Source organism: Anguilla rostrata, chromosome 3 (assembly GCF_018555375.3).
Source record: "Anguilla rostrata isolate EN2019 chromosome 3, ASM1855537v3, whole genome shotgun sequence".
Taxonomy (NCBI): Eukaryota; Metazoa; Chordata; class Actinopteri; order Anguilliformes; family Anguillidae; genus Anguilla; species Anguilla rostrata.
The window spans coordinates 53,330,533-53,350,835 of NC_057935.1; the positions used below are offsets into that span (position 1 = coordinate 53,330,533).

Here is a 20,303-nt window from a genome sequence, read left to right on the forward strand (position 1 = left end):
CCTGCATTGAACATTCCAAGAATCAATGTAGACATTTTGTAGAACCACCACCAGGACTCAAATAGGTAGGATTACCCCTAACATTACCAAATTTATTCAAAGAAAAATATTAAATAGATAATTGTTTCACAAGTTTGTTCTGTCTTCAGCTCCAAAGTCATGCTCATTTTACATCATTTATTTCCTACATTTATGATAGCACATAACTATACTGCAAGAACAAATATACTTTGTTTCTACATTTCTGTATATCCTACTATTGTAAGTACTGTAGATGAAGTCTACCAGAGGGAGATTGAATCTGTATGGTCCTAGTTGCTTCTCCTGCCGCCTTAATGCCCAAGTTATTTTCTGAAGACTTTTAACATAATATACATTTTATGACAAAAGCAGCCTTTTGAGAAAGTGCTGGTCACATTTCCCTGGCGTCTTCAGTGGAAATTACACCTATGACCTATAGTCACCTACCAGAGCTGCAGGTGTTTCATTAGATATGACAATGTGTGAAGTCAGCCACATATGATTGAGTGAAATGTTAAAAGCAGCATCTGGTGATATTTCATCATACAGTGATCCAATGAAATCTAAGGCGATTGATGTATAAAGTCAAACAAACTCTAAAATACACAAAAGTTTTTGAAAATTGAAAATACAAATAACCAAAAATATTTCTCCTCATGTAAATGAAAAAAAAAAAAAAAAAACAGACATCATACACTAGAAACTGGGATTATGTGCAGTTCCATGACTTACTCACATATTTGAATTGTTGCACATTGTATTGTACTACATACATGAACAGTGTCCTGGATTTTTGTTGCCATGAACATTTATTGCTGTTAATATGGCCATTTTGAATTTATTATATACATGATGGTAATGGGTCTTACATAGAAGTGCATGTGAAAGCAGGCTTCTTGTGTCCCAAGGTGCAGAAAGTGTTCTTTGTCACCATTTCTTTTGGAATATTTCTGCAACCAACACCCCCGTTACTCTCTTGACAGGTGTTCTGTTGTTTTTGTTGACTGAGGTTGACAGGGTGGGGTTGTTGGGTGAGTTGTGGTGGTGGTAGTGGTGGTGGGGGGGTGGGGTGGGTCAGTTAAGTTGTTTGCATGTGTCATCTGTTTTTTCCAGAGCCTCCTGTTATTTTGTAGTCTTTTATTCGTTTTACAGTCAAAAGAATATCCAAGGAATGTGCCAGAAAACCCAACAAGAAAATATGTAGAAAAGGAGGTATGTAAGCAAGCCGAAATGGAGCGAAACAGAGAGGAGAGAGCGACTGGTACGTCCTCTCAAAAGAACGGCAAGAAATCTCCATCAATCAACTCTGAAATTAACGTGCTGAATGGGATGAGCAGAGCCGCGCAGTTCAGATGAATTGGTTCCGTTTGTATTTGTGTGTGTGCGCGTGTACATGTGTGTGCGTGTGTGTGTATGTGTGTGTGCGTGTGTGTGTATGTGTGTGTGCGTGTGTGTGCGTGTGTGTACGTGTGTGTGTGTGTGCGTGCGTGTACATGTGTGCGTGTATGTGTGTGTGTGTCTGTCTGCCTGTCTATCTTTTTGTGCATACAGTAAGTGTGTGTCCATGTGGGACAGTGATACATTGTTCGTTCTGATTCACTATGTCAAATTTAGGTTTTAATTCACTCTCAATTTAAAAAAAATAAAAATAATAAAACAAAATTTGATTTTGACTGTTACATTTAGAAACAAAGCATGGTAGCCAATTGTGGAAAAACCCACTTCGCGCAACTTCACATTTTATAATTTTCCATTTTCAAACTGGCTGCATCAAATTAAATATAAAGTTTTGCTCTTGCAAAAGTCTGGTTTGTATGTAGCTTGCATGTTCATTGCACATGCAGTTTACACAACATTATGCAGCATAATTAGATTTAATACTTTCAGTACATATTTATAAAGATGGATGCCGTAGAGATTTCTCTGAGAGTTAAATAACTTTCAATTGTGTGTTATTTTCAGAAAATAATTTTAAAAAATAAATACGGGTGTTATTCATAATACATAATATGCTTTGGATGTTTAAACATAAAGCATTTTGCATTAAAGCATTTTGCATTTGAAATGGCTAAATTGCAAGTATACATCCACCATTTCTTTAAAAAGAATTTTCACACACTACAGTAAGTAATATATGTGTGTGTGCGTGTTGTTCTTTATTATTTATTTAGCTAGTGTTGAATTGTTTGGACTGAGAGACAAACTTCAGCAAATTTTTGTAGGTGGTTTTTTGTTGTTGTTTTTTAGCTTTATGAGTATGATTAATTTTGAGGACATACTGGGGAAGGCTGAAGTTTCAAAAGCCTGTGACAGTGACCTTGATATTGTGAGAAACAGTTAAACCTGACTCCATCACTGGAATCCACCTTCCCCTGGTTCAGTGATCCACACATTCTGGGTTTTGTAAACCAATTTCCATCTGAGACAGACTGGTGCTGAAGGCAGTTTTGCCTTTGACTTTATTCCAATTGCAGGACATTTTTTGCAGAAAGTTTTCCTTAGATTCCCCCACAGTTGATTATGCTTAAAATAGATCAGCTGTTTATATTGAGTAAATGAATCAAGTCAATATAATTTGACGTGTGTCTACCATGCTTAGTTTCTGAGATTAAACATATTCAATTTTGTATCTTAATATTGGTTGTGCCTGTGAGAGTGTTCCTGTTTAAGTGTCAGTATTTCTCCTTTTTGCCTTTATTTGAATTGCACTACTTGAGTTTTTTTTTTTTTTTTAATTAATAACCAAAACCTTCATCTATATAGAAAAAATGTTATTTTTATTGAAGTAGGCTATTTCAAATATCCCTATGTACAAGCACAGAAAATTGATATCGAAGGTCATTTTTTGTCATTTTGAATTGGCATTACTTTCTCAAACTGGTTTTGTTGCTTAGAAACCATGTTCACCACTTTCTGGTTCTGTATTAAAAGCATTTGAGCTTTCACTTCCTCGGACATTATGAGAATGATAATGGTTGGTAGGGACTGAGACCTGTACAGTTTGCCCATGAATCCGGTATTGTTCAGCATTGCAGCTGGTTAGCATCCTCTGCTTCAGTTTCCTCTATATTGGACTCTAGCAATTTTATAGAAAGCCTGAGAGCCTTACTGGAAGGTTCCAGGCATAACACTGACTCCATCAGAGGCACTGTAAATCATTCTTATTCTGATAGTATCATTAGATGTGATGCAGTAGCTCCAGTCTTCGAGCTCAGGGCCGTGTGGAGAACAGGGCTTTGAGTGCTGTCGACACATCGAGGGAGTGCACTGGTTCTTCTCTCTGTCTCTGTCTATTTACGGTGTCAAAATAAAAGAGGTTTGATGTAAACAACCATTGCTGATCAGGCCGTATCTCTGTTCAGTGTTTTCTGTGACAGCTGGCTTCCCTCATAAAACTTTATTAACTGCGCCAGTCCATTGCAAAACACTATACTTCTCGGAAATCTCCCCATGGGTTTGGGTTATAGTTAATTCAGTGCACATTGAGACTGAGATTCTCAGAAATATAAGCCAGTGAAGATTAGTGCACTTCTCTGTTTGGGTCAGTTACTGGAAGAATGACTTTTTTGCCTCAATCTAGATTATGTGCTACATTCTAAAAATCAATTATATGCCTCTACTCAAACAATTTCTACCAGTAATGCTATGAGCCCATCAATTTTCAGACTAACATAGCTAGTTTAAGAACAATCAATGTTGGTTTCCTCCATATTTAAAAACTTTGTTTAACCTACTTAAATATTCATGTTCATATTCACTGAGATGAACTAACTAATCATTAGAAATAAAGGTGCAGTATATACATTTGGTGAAACGAACAAGATAAATCTAAAATGTTCCATCCCTTCCCCTCAGCTCTCTGTCCAAACCCCCACCCTCCAAACACATGCACACATGCTGCCTGACACTGAGTATTAGAGAGAGAGGAAATATGTGACCACTTCTATCATAATCAAAAAACAATGTCAAAAATGTTTATTTCAGCAAAATAATATCTTGGCTTTCACAAACCGTATGTCCTAATGCCAAAAAATATCGTTTTGAAGCTTTTAAATGTAAGATGACAGCACCAAGGTTTTGCATCATTTGGAAACTTTAGTCGCCGTATTTTGTCATCAGTCACACAGTCACCTCAGCAGCTTTCACAGCTACAAGCTAATGGATTTCATCCTGTTTTACTTGAAAAATGTCTTTGCTTTCATTATCTGTGTGTCTTAATGTCAAATTCAGAGTAAAAAAAAATATTTTTAAAGGTTTTAAACATATTGCATCGTTTGGAGGTCTATCTTTAGCACTGCCTCTGCAGTAACGTTAGCTACATCTGGTCTGTTCTAGTCTGTGTAGCCCCGCCTTCCCTGTCTGCTCAGTACTCTGACGGTGCTGTGACCACACAGCGGGATAATTGACCAGGTTGTTAAGATGCTGGCGTAATGAAATTTGGAGTGGCTTATTTCAGAGCCTGGGGCAGTCAAAGAGATTGGATATTTCTCTTAGACCTTTTTAATTTATTGATATTTGGTGGGATGTGAAGGAAATTTAACAAAATATGAACAAAAGTGTTCTACTACAAACTTTACTGCACATTTAGTTGAATCATCAAGTAATCTTTTAATTTATTTCTACTCAAATCTTTTGCAAATGGTTGCTTGAATATTTTTGTATAAATTTCACTTCTGGGAAATCAAGAAAAAAAGCAATGATTTAGATGATTTCTCCTTTTTATTTTTAATTGGTCAACTTTGGAGGTCTGTGATATGTGGTTCCACATCTCAAGTTGGTGACAACATACATCTAGCTAATGAACTCGGCAGGGAGCCGGCAGGAACTGAACTCGCTTCTCCTGGGTGAGAAGCAGCTGTGCTAGCTAACCACCACACTAAAGATGAATTTACTGTCAGCGCAGTGGCTAGCCAGCACACTGAGCGTATCGCTACACTACTCCCCACCTAATCAAAGCAGGATTTCCATTTGGGCCTTGATGAATTTATCTTAAGCTCAGTGGCTAGCACAGCCACCTATTACCCAGATAGAACTAAGTTCAATTCCTGTCTGTTCCTTACAGTGTTCATTAACTGCATGTATATGTAACTCAAGATCTGTTGTAGTGTGTCATGGACCTACAAAGACCAATATAAAACAAGAAAGGTGAAATCCTCTAAATGACTACTTCTTTCTTGATTTCTCAGAAAATGGACATTTGTACAAAAAAAAAAAAAATATTGAAGCAAGAATTAGAAAAAAATTGAGTAGAAAAAAATACTAGTTGAATCGACTTTTTAAATTTTTATTTTTATTTTTTATGAGTGGTTACCTTAATATGAGAATAAATATAAACATATTTAGGTTGGTTCAACGTAATTGAACTTTTAAATATGGAGAAACACCTCATTAGTTGTAATCTCAATGTAAACTAACTGTGTTAGTTGGTATTCAATTTGTAGACATGTCAACGTTGACTTAATTACTGAAATTACTGAAAAACCTCAATGCAAATCCTTGCCTTATTTTTTGAGTACAGTGAATTATTTTTACAGTGCATCTAATAAACAAAGGGCTCTTGTTATTGTCATCTTTTTCAGTGACTTTGTTCAGTGATTCAGTCAAACTGCACTCTTAAATCCAGGCATAACCTTCATGACTTGTTAATCTTGATTCTTACAGTCCCCGGATACATACAAAATGTAATTTCTTTTTGAAGACAGAACAAATAAAGGGAAAGTCCAGCAGCTAGTCACTGAGAAAAAAAAACTGACTTTTTGCATATTTTTTGTTAAACAAAGTAACCGATGTGGAAAAGAATGTGCGTTTAGCAATGGTGGTTAAGCAGAAAGTTTGGATGCATTTATTTGCACTGAATCTAATGAAGAAAACCATATTGAGGGTGTTTTGTCACATGCTGTTTATACACTCAGAAAATAGTATTCCTTCAAATTAATATTGTGGAACACAATAGAAACAAAACAATAGATAATTGCATTCAGCATTTTTTAGTTTTCTCCTGTGTGTGTGGACTCCTTTTGCCTGTAAATTGCATCCTCTGTCTATGCATTGACATTTTTATTGGAAAATAACATGGTAGATGAGTCTGGGAATTCCCAAGCAGCAAATCCATTAATTCAGTTGTTCACAGTTACTGCTACTCCTGTCTTTCTACTGGTGAATATTGGATAATGCTGCACGATTCCCCAATTGCTCTTTCTAAATTGGTTGTTGTTCTTTATTTATTGCATTTTATATTTAAACAAACTCAAAAACAAACAGCAGAGTCTCGCAGGTAAAACCCTGCAGAAACCGTGAAACGTTTTATTGATGCTATACTAATCCTACATGATTATTGACATGGATTGCAATGAGGTTGAAATCAATGCAACTGCATTCACATCACGTTGCAATGATCATGATCATTTTTAAATGAGACTTGTTAAAATCTGAAGTGTGACCCTTTTTTTAGGTTGGTAATACATTTACATTTGAGCTTTGTTACTTCTGAATGCCATTGTCTTTCACTTCAGAATGCTCTGTTGGAATGCTATATGGAAATTAGAACATGTGAATTACATCTACATCTATAATTATACATCTCAGAGATATTATACTCTTAGAAATAGTGCCAGATCATATACTGTATGCTATGCAATGGCGGAATAAGTTATTATGCTGTATGTGATGTGCAAATGCATGCAGTCCACAGTAATTGCATTAGCTATTATTAACATCACTACTGCTATCCGTTTGTGTTTCAGATGCTGAGTATGAAGTGTGGGGCTTATGCATTTTGCAGATTTAATACCTTGCTTTGCATACTTGCTTTGCAGAGAGAAAATATAACAGTGAATTTTTAAATGGCCTTAAAATGATAACATGCATTAGTAAAATGTAATTATGAAAAGATAAATCATGATGTATGATGTTGCATATTGAAAAGTGTGCTATGGTAAAACTGAACAAGAATTTCAGTTGGAAATATATAAAATATCTATAAAAATATAAATATTTCCCGTTTCAAGAACCTTGAATGGTGTCACCATGAGGAACCACGTTTGCAGAATTTTTTTAATGTAACCCCATGAACAGAATACTAGTTAACTGTATGCTACTTTATTCATATTTCTCACTGCAATGCCTGTCACTCTGCATCGCATGTGTAGCCTGAACTACAGTAGTTCTGTCTGTGAAGATTATGAAACACTTTTCCTCGTTGCACTCTACCTGAGCACCAAAAAGTACCCAAGGTGCCCCCCTGACATCTCAAGCTTAGCTGCTATTCTGGCTACTCGAGACAAAATCCAAGGGCATAAGAAAGTATAACACAGTAATCCCAGAGCAATGGGGTGGAGCTTAGTTTCCTTAGAAGTCAAGGCATGCTGGTTGAGCTTGATAAGTCCTTGTTCGTTTTTAACACAGCTATGAGAGTACCTGAACCATAGACCTGTCCTTTTCTTTTATCCTTTCCCCTGAATTTAGGCCAGCTGTATGAGTGCGTGCACCATTTAATCAAGAAGTGTCATTTTTCTGTTCTGTTTATTAGAAATTATTCTTCTTTTTAAAAAAAACAAAAAAAACAAAGTAATGAATCGTGGTTTCAGGGGAAACTTTTAAATTCCTTTCCATTACCTAATCTGGATACCCTGAAATGGCAGTGAACTGCAGGCCATTGCGCTTTAGATGGTTTTAGTGACAGTAAGAGTTGACTATGCAGAAATGTCTGAGAAATTCTAATGGCTTGACAGTGTTTTCCAACACACACAAGTTAATGCCAATGATATGAACTGAAAATTAAGAGATGGTTAACTAACCATTGCAGTTGCAGTTATCATCTCAGTCTTCAGACTTGAATTTGATTGATCATTTTTGGGTTGTATTCAGGAGTTCATTCCTTAAGTGTTGTCCAAAGGATATGAATGATCTTGAGCTAAGCTAACCATATTACGTTTTTGCAAATATACGATATGTACGAATGGCTAAATAGGGATTTAGAATGTAGCAGTATATGCACATGAGCAAGAAAAGACAGTTCTCTCAGAAAACAGGTTGTTTGCTGTTCCTACTTTTCTGCCATGGAGAAAAAAAAATACTGAGGGCTAGAATTTTGTTAGCCTTTGATTGCACTCTATGAGGCCTAGCCAAGTCAAGTCAAACTTTATTTATATAGCACATTTCATGCACAGGCAACTGAGTGTGCTTCACAGAATAGTGAAAAACACACAGGAAAAAAAAGACAGTACGCAGAATACAATAAATGTGCTTCACAGAATGATAATAAAAGAAAATAAAATGTATTAATTAAAATGATAATGATAAAATAATAAAACAATAATAGGCCAATATACACTAAATAGATATGCAGACTCTAATTAAATGCTCTGGAAAAAATAAAGGTTTAGACTTACACCACACCTCAGGTCAAGAGGTAGCCTGTTCCAACAACTGGAAGCAGAGTGACTAAATGCCATATTTTGATTTTATCTTAGGAACAACTAGGAGGTGTGATGACCCAAGAGGCCTAGCTGTCTTATATTAAACAAGGAATTGTGAAATGTATAATGGAACTAGGCCATTTAGTGCCTTACAAACAAGTAACAAAATGCTTGATCGTACAGAAAGCTAGTACGATGTTTTAAGAACAGGTGTAATGTGTTCTGCCTTTCTTGAGCGCATTAAAGCTCTAGCTAATGTCTAGTTAGCATTAGCTAACAGCACCAGTCCGTTAAAATGTTTTATTTTTTCCCATTATTTCTGTAACCGCATGTTCAATGTGATGCTAAAAATTTCAATCACATCCCTGATAAACATCAAAAGTATAGAATGGAATGATTGCGCATGATTCTGAGTGATCTGAGTCAGTCAGAATTCACTGATCTAACATAAGCCAACTGCCAGACACGAGCACGTAAAGTCATGAAAGAAAAGGCTTGCAGAACAATGTTCCAGAGCCCAATAAGTCTGAATAATGGAATACTTGCCAATGGCTACACTTATTTTTAGAGGGCATTCGGGGGTATGTGAAGTATATTTTATAAAGGAAGAAAATACACTTCAAGTAACTCCAAAGCAACTTGTAGAGCGACATTGTGTCTCTACAGGATATACACATGTATATTATACAATAATCTGTTATCTGTTTTAGCTTAGCCTAGATTTGGTGTTTGACATTAGATGATAGATAACCAGCAACTGAGCATTTTAGCCTCCGCTAAAACATGTTTGACAGTTAACTAATGCTAGTTAGAAAGCAAATGGCTTATTATACCATTTATGTTTGTCAGTATGGTTGATTCTGTTCAAGTGGGGAAGTTCTGTGAGAAAAGGCCCACAGAAATAGTTTTAGGCAAAATCCTACCAAGCCAGCTCCAGTTTTGATAATATGGATGCAAGATAAATGCAAAGAAAATCAAATGACACACAGGGGACAGCATGCATTTTCCCTCAATTTGTAGCTTAGCTTTGAGTAGAAAAATTCTTACCGGCACAGACAGAATGTAGTTTGCAAAATTTCCACGCAATTTTACCTATTCTTCCTGAGAAAGCATACCTCTCAAAATAGCCTGTAGGCCTAGTAGCATATTTAAACTTGCTACTTTTGTCAGCCATTAAAACAAATACTGTACAAAAATCTGTCAGCTTATTTGAGCTTGCAAACCTAAAAGTAAGTTACAAATAAGTTGGTAGGATTGCAGGGCAGTGGAATAAACTAAATAGTATATTTGAAATATTTATCATTGTCTATTGCCAGTGTGCTGTATATTAAATTGTCTGTTTACCCAGGTGCTTTACTCTTTGCAAATGTAATATAAAAATACATGCTGTGTATTGTGATTACGTTTTCTGTAATGGATTTTTCTATGATAGTTACTGCAGTAACCAGTTATCTGCATGGTACCTTCACAGTGCATTCATTTATTTTCTCATAATCACCGCAATGAAGTATTCTGTTATTGCTAGTGTGCCCTGCATTTGCACAAACACCAACATTTTGAGGTCAGATTTAGCAAACCATTAAAATACTACTGTGCCCTAGTAAGTACCAGTCTGCACCCCAGATGACCCATCCAGCTCCCTTTACCTCTATTCAGTACAAACCATACAGAGGAAAATAACAACCTTGGAATAACTGCATTTTTTAATGAAGTAGCATTAGCTTTAAAAAGCAGTGCATGTAACTGCATTCCCATCTGCATTCATGGATATTGCAACATTTAAGTTAAACCATCTTATTTTCCTGCTCAATTGTAATTTCCAGTGACTAATTATAATATAGCAGACACGCACACTGCACATTGGCAATTGCATGAAGAGGAGAAAATTGATATCACTGTAGATCTTGGCTGTACTGAATGGGTAACACAATTGAAAGACAATGTAAATGCACTTTTGGATATGGAGTCGCAGTTGTGTGGCAAGCTAAAGTCCTAGTCACCCTTGGAACTACAGTATAATAATAGCTACAACGATAAAACATTTTGAAATTGTTTCAGTTATAATGAACAAAGACAGTCACACAAGAAATTCTGATGCAGTGTTTGTACATAATTTTCTGCATTATTTGTAGCATTTGTTTCAATGAGAAGTACTGGCAATGAATAAATAATTGTTTTGAAATTGAGGCAATCCCACAGTTGTATTAATCAAACAGAAGGTGCGCGATTTAACATTAGGAGAGGAAAAACGGAAAGTGTATGTTATAGAAATAAATCTTGCTGCAAGTTGCTTAGACAAAAGGGACTTATGAGAAGCAATAGGCAATCTCCTGGTAATTAGTGGTTAGCAGCTTGTTGGTTCAGTCTTTACAGATATCTGTAGTTAGAAGGCATGCTGAAACCTAGAGGGGACACTATCTTTCTAACTGTTCAGTTTGTAGGCACAGAAGGAACTTATCCTTTTTTTATTAATTCTCTCTGTCCTATGTGGCTCTCTGCTTGCTTTCCCTCTTGAAAGAGAGTGCCCAAAAAACGGATTTGATTGGCAGGTGTGTCGAATGATAACATTCTCTGGTGACTGTATTGAAACATATTATGTTTATGGATATTATTTCTGTTCCAAATGTGACCAGGGCTTAAGTGAGGGAATTAGCTTCAGCTATTGAATACAGGATTCTTGTTTATGTGGCTACTTGTGTGCTGGTAGTGATGGAACTTGCATAAATAACAATGCAGTCTATCTCTGGAAGAAGACTAGATTTAAGGAGAGCTAGTGTCTGATGAAAAATGCGGCATCTCTAGGCCAGTTTTATAATTTAAAACACAGCTGAATTGAATTGATTAATTATTGGTAAGGGGGTGAAATTATTTCAGGTGAATATGCAATTGCGTAATAAGTAAAGCAAAATATATTATACATATTATATCTATATTTTAAATTGTCAATACAGTATATGTTTGTCATGGTATGGTCGAAGTTTGGATGTTATGTTTTGAAAGGAAGTCAGTGTGTTACATGGACATCAAGTATGCATAAAAGTAAAAAAAAAAATGCATTTTTAAAAATAACTCGTTTTTGTCATCAAATCGCCACCAGTGCTGATGGTAAGGTTTACATATTGTCAGTATGTATAATCTTGGAGGTTTTGATGGATAACATTCATAATCATATTTCATATCTGCGAGATTAGATCTGATGGTACTTTGTTACAGATATTTTTTGAAATGGTTGTGTTTTCATGCTACAAACATATCTCATCTGAACTTAAATTACAAGTGCATTTAAATGATCATTTTGTATGGGAGTTGATTTTACTTTAATGAGGTAAGACTGATGTATAATCATGTTTTTTTTATTTATTTGAAGACAGTAATAAACAAACTGCAGTTTGCAGTACTTTTTAATACTACCTTATCAGGTGGTGAATTCCTCCTTAATTTTATGCAAATCATGCTTGCAAAAATACTGATTTATGCAACTGCAATTAAAATCTCTCTTTTTTTTTTGGTAGGGACATTTACACCGGGAACATGTTGGTTTATACTTGTTTACTGCATGAATCCTTGTTCCTGCATCATTATATATTATTATTATTATTCAATTTGATTTTTGCCTACAGATGAGTGAAGTTGTTTAAATCTTTTTCAACGGTACTACAACATGTTGGATGCTTTCAGTCCCAGTTAATTTAGTTCCAACTCCCAACAATCCACCAGCAGATAACTAATGAGCTGTTTTATGAACACTGATTTTTATTTTGTTTTCGTGACCAGATATTATATTAGAACGCTACCACTTTGGTTTGTCAAAACTCCAGAACCCCATTTTCCAAAACCATTTAGATCACCATTAGTACCCTAAGATCAATCACTATTAGACTATGTATTTCCCAAACCCTAACATTACATGTGTTTTTAAATCGTACTTTCATAATTGCATCTCTCCCAAGTCAATAACTGAGACAATGACTCAAACACATAAGAAATGTCTTGATCCTTGAATGATGGCTAGTATTGTAGCTTCTTCATCGATTGATTTAGAAATTGCAAATACGCAATTTAGACGTAATTCAGTTAAATTCAGTAACGCTCATTCATATTTTCAAGTTAGCTACGATGGCACAGCTACCCATCATAAAAGCATAGATTCCTTCGTTATCTGGAAACAGGGTCCATTCCCGTTTCTTTGGTCTTCCTGAAGCTCACCAAAAATGAGTGTGCTTCATTTTACTCGGATAGCATCTGGTTTCCACATTATTCCTGGCTTTGTTTAGAAGGTGAGAGGTGATTTTCATTCTCTCCCTTGTGTAATATACCTTTGCGTTCCCATTCAGATGGGTCAGTTAATTTGATGAATTCATTATTCATATTTTACTGTGCCAGCACAAGAATATGGAAATGCTTTGAGACTCAAACCACAGACGAAACATGTAATCCTATATGAATAAGAATTCATTTTAGGTTGCACTGATATCATGTTGCTGTTATGATTTGAATTTGAAACTTCATTTGAAATGCTTCCATAATATTTATGAAGTGTTATTTACAATCTAATCTTTAGATACAAAATAATGTACAAAAATTGAAGAGTTTGTTTTTGGTACAGTGCAATGGAATAACATTTATTTATTTATTTTCATCACAGAGGCCCAAATTCAAAATGACATGTTGAGCCTTACACTGTATATTGCACACCATCTATTCATACAGCTGGATATTTACTGATCCAGTTGAGGTAAAATACCAGTGAGACAGGTTCATGGGATTTGAACCTGAACCTTTTGTTTTTTTAAATCCAGTTCTCTGGTGCTACTAACAGCTATTGGCATTTACACTATGAGCAACAATCGAAACATGTCGATGTAAAATCTTTCATGTTATATGGTGAGCATTCAGTATAGTTTTGTTAACCGCTCCATGAATAGAGGATGTGAGTTTAGCATCTGGCCCTCAGTTGCAGCTGTAGTATTTTACTTGGTGGACACAAATACACAATCAGAGTGGAGGGCGGGGTGAGTAATCATGGAATATTCCCACCTTACTCTTATTACGCTTCAATTCAGATACCATTTATGCCACTTCAGGGGAAATACAATCACATCTATGGATGTGTTGAATTAAATTTTGTGGGAGTAGTACTGATACTGTATCTCATACAGTTCACATGCAGTGCTCTTCAATAAATGCAGCCTATTTCTAAAGGGAATTCCCACCTGCAGTTGAGTGAGATGGAATAATATATTTTTAATGTACTGATATATTTGCCCGTATGGCAATGCAGGATGTCTGTGACGTGAGGGCAAATACAGTTGGTTAGCACAAGGCTTGGTATTTTGGAGTGGACAAAATGGGGGCTGGATCAGTCATCTCAGGTGATTTTCATTGGTGCAAATGTATGACACTTTAGGGCTTTAATGGTCTTAAGATTGATGCATAGAAAACCTGTTCTTTACACAATCCGAAATATGTACCGACTACACCACAATACTTCATATAGGTGAATATGACATGATTTTCAGATACATCTACAGTAATAGCTACTTTTACAATATCACATACAAATCTGATCAAAATATACAATGTGTTCAATATGCTTGTTCTACAAGTGTTCTGTGGTATATTTGCGACGGTAAAAAGTATATTGGTAAATACAATATTTCAAACTGCACATATACAACATGTAATAATTAAAAATCAAACCTCACAATGTGCGCAATCACGCAAGCAATGTGTATATAGGCAGATCAATAAGTTAATAGCAGTGCCCATTTCACAGAGAGGGTTCCTTAGTCCAAGTGATGATTCAAGATGCATTTTATGTCCGGTGACACAAGAGCAAACAATTCCGTCTTGAAGAAACACTCTTTTAACAGTTTTCCAATTCTGTCATTTTTTATCTGTGCTAGTACTTTTGTTTGCCAACTCCGTGTCCTTAAACTAAGGCCCATAAACTCTTGTGTCCCTGCAATGCTTTCTATGACAGAAAAAGGACAGATTGTTCAATTAGACTCAAAATACGGCCACATTTTTAAGGGGAATCGCCTCTTTGTGCCAGAGCCAGGAAAGCGACTTTGCCATCCCAGTCTGTTAGGCACTGTCTAAGCAGTGTGGAAATGGCTTGAGACAGCTGACTATGTCCAGCCCTGGCTGGTGTTGGGTCTATGGAACTGTGAGAGGAAAAGTGGTGCACCGAAGAGCTGCGGCCAGACCACAAACAAGCTGCGCCCGTATCAAGCGGGTAGGGTACAAAGACAAGGTCCCTTGTTTTTGATAAAGAGCTGTTTTGTACAACATGCCATGGATGGCAGTGCTAGTGACAGCAAACCACAGCCAGTGGAAGCTAATGCTTCATAAGAAAAAGCAAGATCTTACTTATCTGGGAAAGATGTCCCACTACACTCAGAGCTCAGTTTACATGAATGTATCCCTTGATTTTACCTGATGATGCAATTAAGATTTTGCCCTGGATAAGGCTTTTGCGCAGCGAAACTGCGAAACTGAAAAGTATTGTGTCATCAGCTGACAGAGAAAAACAGGAAAAGTGTTCCTCCGGGGTACTTGAGTGGCATATTAAGACTCTGCTGTCTTGATTACATTTATACTACTAAAGATTGCCAATTATCTAGCAGTTTTGTCTCATATTGAAGTCAGCTTTAGTGGAAAAAAAAATAACGTATATTTTCTTCTGAGAGATCTGTTCTGTGTTTTCCAAAGTAATCCCCATGTTATTACTTAGTGAAACTGCTTGCTCGGCCAGTGTACCTCAGCCTGTGGTTCTGTATGGAGACTCGGAGAAGGGGCTTTGGAAAGGGGCTTTGACTGTGTGATAGAGCCATTTTTATTTGCCTGTCAGCTTGTGCTCTTGCTGTATCCTATTTCTGTAGTCTTGCTTTTGATGACGGAACAAATGGAGGAGGGGGCTTGATTTGATTGCTCCATTGCTGCTCCATCACTGTGTAAGAGCTGTCCTTTTTCTCCTCATAAAAAAAAAAAAAACTATAATAACATTGGCTGCAAGACATTTTATGCTTGGGCAGCTGAGGCTCTATGAGTTTTGGCTGTCCTTTACCAAAGGATTACAGTCTCCTGAACCTTCTTAGTAGTATTTTCAGTCATTCTTCCAATGTGTCCTCTGTAAGCTGTTTGTTAACCTCACCTCTATTGAACATGGATGGATAGAAATTAATTGGAATTGCAGCATTTTCAATGTCAGAGAAAATGCAAGAGTGAAGGCAATAGAAAACATGGACTAGAGGCGCATGCAAGAATATCTCAGTTGAATGTGCTGTCAAATATTAAGCATATTTAACAACACAACCCTGTTGACTCTTCTGACCTGCGTATTATTTAACTTTGTCATCTTATTGCCGCCCTGAGTCATTTTCGGACTGAATCAAAAATACTTGATATTCAGTGAACACAGCAACTGTCCACACAGATGATTCTTGTGTATTTACAGCATTTAAACGACATTCTGTCAGAGGGTCAATGCAGCACATTTAATAATTTCCATACAATATGGCTTTCCTACTACACCCACACACCCAACCCCACTCCACCCAACATAAACTAGCTCTGTGTCTCAGGTCCACACAAGGGCACAAGCCTCTTATGTGGCCACTTGTTTTACAGGTTGAAAGAGGGGTGAAAGTTCAAATGTATTTTGGACAGTACTTGGGACCAATGCAAGAAAAAACATGAATGAATAATAAATAAATAAATAAATAAATAAATGATGTACAGAGAGAAAAAAGTGCTGTAAGTCGCAAACACATCCAAAGGCAAAACAGACCCACACAGAAACGCTCTCCATTTGACTTCCCTTTTGATGCTTGCTGTTTCTCATGAATGCAAATGTTTCAAATTCCCTATGTAACAAGGATTCTTCTCAAAGGGTTGTAGTATTTTTTTTCAAAGTGATACAATAGGTTAAATAAGGCCATTGTATTTGTTTTGTTGTCAAGAAACAGCAATAAAAGAAGTTGTGCATGAATACAGTAAAAAGTTTCAGGCACCAGATAATATTTCACTATCTTACATTTTGTCAGCAGTTGCTACTTCTGAAAATGTACTTTGTCATATAAAATTTGATATTATTTGAAACTGTCACTGATAGTCTGTGATTCAGAGCGTTAGCGGATATTGTATGTGAGCATTTTCGATTAAAATAACAACATGCAATACAGATCCAAATTTATATTAATATGAAATGACAGTGCAGCTCAGCGTGAATTAGCAGACATGCTAGCTGTATCAGACCTGTCTGCAGCAGTTCCACATTTAGGAATTGCCATTGTCATTCACAATGCTAAAATGGCATTGTGGATACCATTGTGAATACCTCGATTTTGGATCAAGATGGTAAGAGGGAAAGATCTAAGTGACTTTGAAAGATGGTTCATTATTGGGGCACGGATGGCAGGAGCTTCAGTCACAAAGACTGCTTAACTGGCCAGTGTTTCGATATCGGAACATTGACGAAAGTGACATCTGCATTTAGTTCTATGGGGAAGACATCAGTTAATGGGGTCGGAAATTGTGGTCGAAAGCACATATTCGATGACCATAATGCTTGTGCATTAGTGCGATATGTTAGGAAAAACAGAAGGGCAACTCTTCCTCAGGTGACTGAGAATGTCAATGCAGGACATCATCAGACTGTGTCAGTAAGAACAGTCTGTCGACAACTACAGAGAGAGGGATATTATAGTAGGGTTGCAGTACATAGACCTGCTTTACAAAGAAAGTTAAAATTAAAGAATGGGTGGGTCCGGTGGCTCTGTTATGCTGTGGGGGGCATTTTCCTGACAATGGTTTGGGTCCACTTGTCATCTTAGAGGGAAGGGTCACTGTAAAAACCAGTACAAAGTTAGTCAAACGTTAGTTATCTTATGATGAAATGTTTCTATCCTGACTGGAGCGGACTCTTCCAGGGTGACAATGCCCCTATCCATAGGGCACGAGGGGTCACTGAATGGTTTGATTAGTATGAAAATGATGTGAATCATATGTTATGGCCACTTCTCAACACCTATGGGAGATTTTGGATTGGCGTGAGACAGCGCTCCCTGCCACCAACATCAAAACACCAAATGAGGCAATATGGTGTTGGTGTTCCATCCTTCCAGTAGTTCCAGGGGCTTGTAGAATCTATGCCAAGGTGCATTGAAGCTGTTCTGGTGGCTCGTGGTGGCCCAGAACTTTACTAAGACACTTTATTATGTTGGTTTTCTCTTTAATACCTCATAGTCAGGATTGAGAGGAGGTGTCAGAATCCCAGTCATGGGACCTAACATGAAAATAATGAGCCATTTTAGACCCCCTGCATTAAGGTACCTGCTAAACAACTTAAAATAAAAGGAATCAAATTAGAAAAAAGCATTCCAACAGGCATTTGTACTGTAGATAAAGTTATTCATCCAAATTAACATAGAAGGTGCTCAAATGAAAAAGTTTTACCATCATTATCTAATACCATTTTCAAATGTTAATATGCTCATTTAATGTTTTTTTTTTTCTATACTATTCAAGCATTCTTAAGTGAATTGGTTTCAGGAGCTGTAGTTCATATAAATATTTAACCAACAATATTTTGAATATTCTTTAAAGATGAAATTTAGTTTAGTTTATTTATTTATTTATTTTTTTACTTCGGGTTTTTAATGTCAGGCAATGCTCATTTTAAGATTAATGTTTAATGTCTTCCTTGTTCTATACTGACATAAGCTGGGACATATTTACTCAGATGTTATTCTAATATTATATGTATTAGCATGAATAGAAACCTATTTAATTAACTTGACAAAAAAATAAGTGGTTTTGGGTTTCATCAGAAGTGTTGCAAGCATTGGTATCTTTTATTTGAAATAATTCAACTTGCTGTGCTGCTGGGTTTACGGTTTCCAACAATATGTGCTTTTCAACTTTTCTAGTGTAGAACATGTAACATTAATATCAACCCAGAGATGATCTTATCTAATGTGGCATTTAATAAATAGTGTATTACTGTGATTACACCCACGTGTAAACAATCAATGTATGAAAAGTTCAAATCAAAGATGCCAGTACAACATATTTATTTATTTGTTTAATATATATTTAAGCTGTATAAGTGTGCAAATATTTTTGTTTAATGTACTGGTATGAATATATATTTGAGGAAGATTTTTTTTTATTTATTTTTTTTTAATGGAATTGCTTAGTTTCTGTTATAAATTATGGTATATGCATATGTTGACTTTAATATAAAGTACTTTGTGCATACATTTGTAGGTACAGAACTGTTATGTCAATACACAATGGCCTACTGTGACAGCTTTTTCTCTCTTGTGGTGTAATTTAATTTGAGGCTGCAGTATCCTGCTGTACTTTGGTATTTCTTCTCTTCCCACTCTTTTTGTTATCAATCATGCTATTTTGAATTTTCTTGTGTTCTTTTGTGTCTTCCCTTCTTCCAATTGTAGGGGCCCATGCCAAAAAACAGGGCGAGGATTTGTCTGATAACGATGGTGATGAAGATGAAGGTATTTTCCGCGGTGGTTTAAGGCTTGCATGTCTTTATTTTAAATGCTGACTTTTATTTCTTGAATTTTATTTATTCTCAAGCTGTTTTCTTGAATGTCTGGTTGTTTTGATTTTCTGATTTTGAAGGCACCACATCTTGCATTTTTTCCAAATTGTTCCTATTCCATCAATGAATGCAGTCATCGGGCTAATTCATGAGTGTGATTGGTGTTTGTCGCAGAAAATAGAACATCCACGTGCCATGTGAAAAGTATGAAATATTTTCTTTTGGTTTTGAATATAGAAAGTGCTGTTCTCTAAACTGAGCTCAAGTCAGCTCAGCGTTATTGTTTTATTCGGGAGATACCGGGACACAAAATTGGATGTGTAGATGCTTTTGGGGAGGTCATGTATCTGATATTTTTATTTTTTTGCATTAAAACATTTTGCAGGTATCAAGCCACATAATCAGATGCTGTAAAAGTAGCCTGGAAGTTTCTGAAAGTGCATATAGGGATAGTCCTGGAGGGGAAACGGCCATGTTTGATTAATGGGGTTGCACCAGTGTTTCACAAGAAAGAAGGACTTGGCAGTAAACTTCTGACTACCTCCTAAGTCCCTGAATGTGCTCGAATCTGCAGTAAATTAGCTCCCATACCCCTAAGCAGCAGGTATGTAGTTATTTATTTATTTATTGCTAAAACCCACACTATATTGATCACACACAATGGGATCTAATAAAAGGATGCTGCACAGAAAGGATTTTTTTAAGGGAAAGCCTCTCTCAAATTAGGCTAGGTGAGAGCCAGTGTCTTGGAAAATTGGGCAATGTCTAATGGGTAACTTACTGTATTGTAAGCCGCTGCTCTGAAGAAAATCTCCCAGATTGTTCATTTTTATTGTTTTCTGAATATTCAGTAATGTAGAATATCATGACATTAACTTTCAGTACCTTATACAAAATACATGTGCACCTATTGATTTTGTGTCATTTAATATGAGAATTCCTGGTAAATAATGAAACTATTGTGTTGTTCTTTACTGCAACAGGCTCATACTATATTGCGTGTTTTTTAGAACCACATATTTAAACATTTCATTACATTACATTACATTACAGGCATTTAGCAGACGCTCTTATCCAGAGCGACTTACACAACTTTTTTACATAGCACTTTACATTGTATCCATTTATACAGCTGGATATATACTGAAGCAATGCAGGTTAAGTACCTTGCTCAAGGGTACAACGGCAGTGTCCTTACCCGGGAATCGAACCTGCGACCTTTCGGTTACAAGCGCAGTTCCTTACCCACTGTGCCACACTCCGTCCTATTGACATTGACTCATGTAATAAGCCTA

General features: G+C 36.3%; 1 protein-coding gene across 3 annotated transcripts in view; it reads left to right on the forward strand.

Annotated features, from left to right (window-relative positions):
• Window positions 1-20,303, forward strand: part of nlgn3a (neuroligin 3a) — a 206,793-nt gene that overhangs the window by 60,624 nt on the left and 125,866 nt on the right. The window contains exons 3-4 of one of the 3 annotated variants that reach the window (XM_064328187.1): window positions 1,174-1,233; window positions 18,902-18,961. The exons of 1 other annotated variant lie outside the window; for it this stretch is intronic. In XM_064328187.1, coding sequence (XP_064184257.1) covers window positions 1,174-1,233; window positions 18,902-18,961 — 120 coding nt within the window. The remainder of the gene's footprint in view (window positions 1-1,173; window positions 1,234-18,901; window positions 18,962-20,303) is intronic. One more of the 3 variants, XM_064328188.1, reaches the window with a different exon arrangement.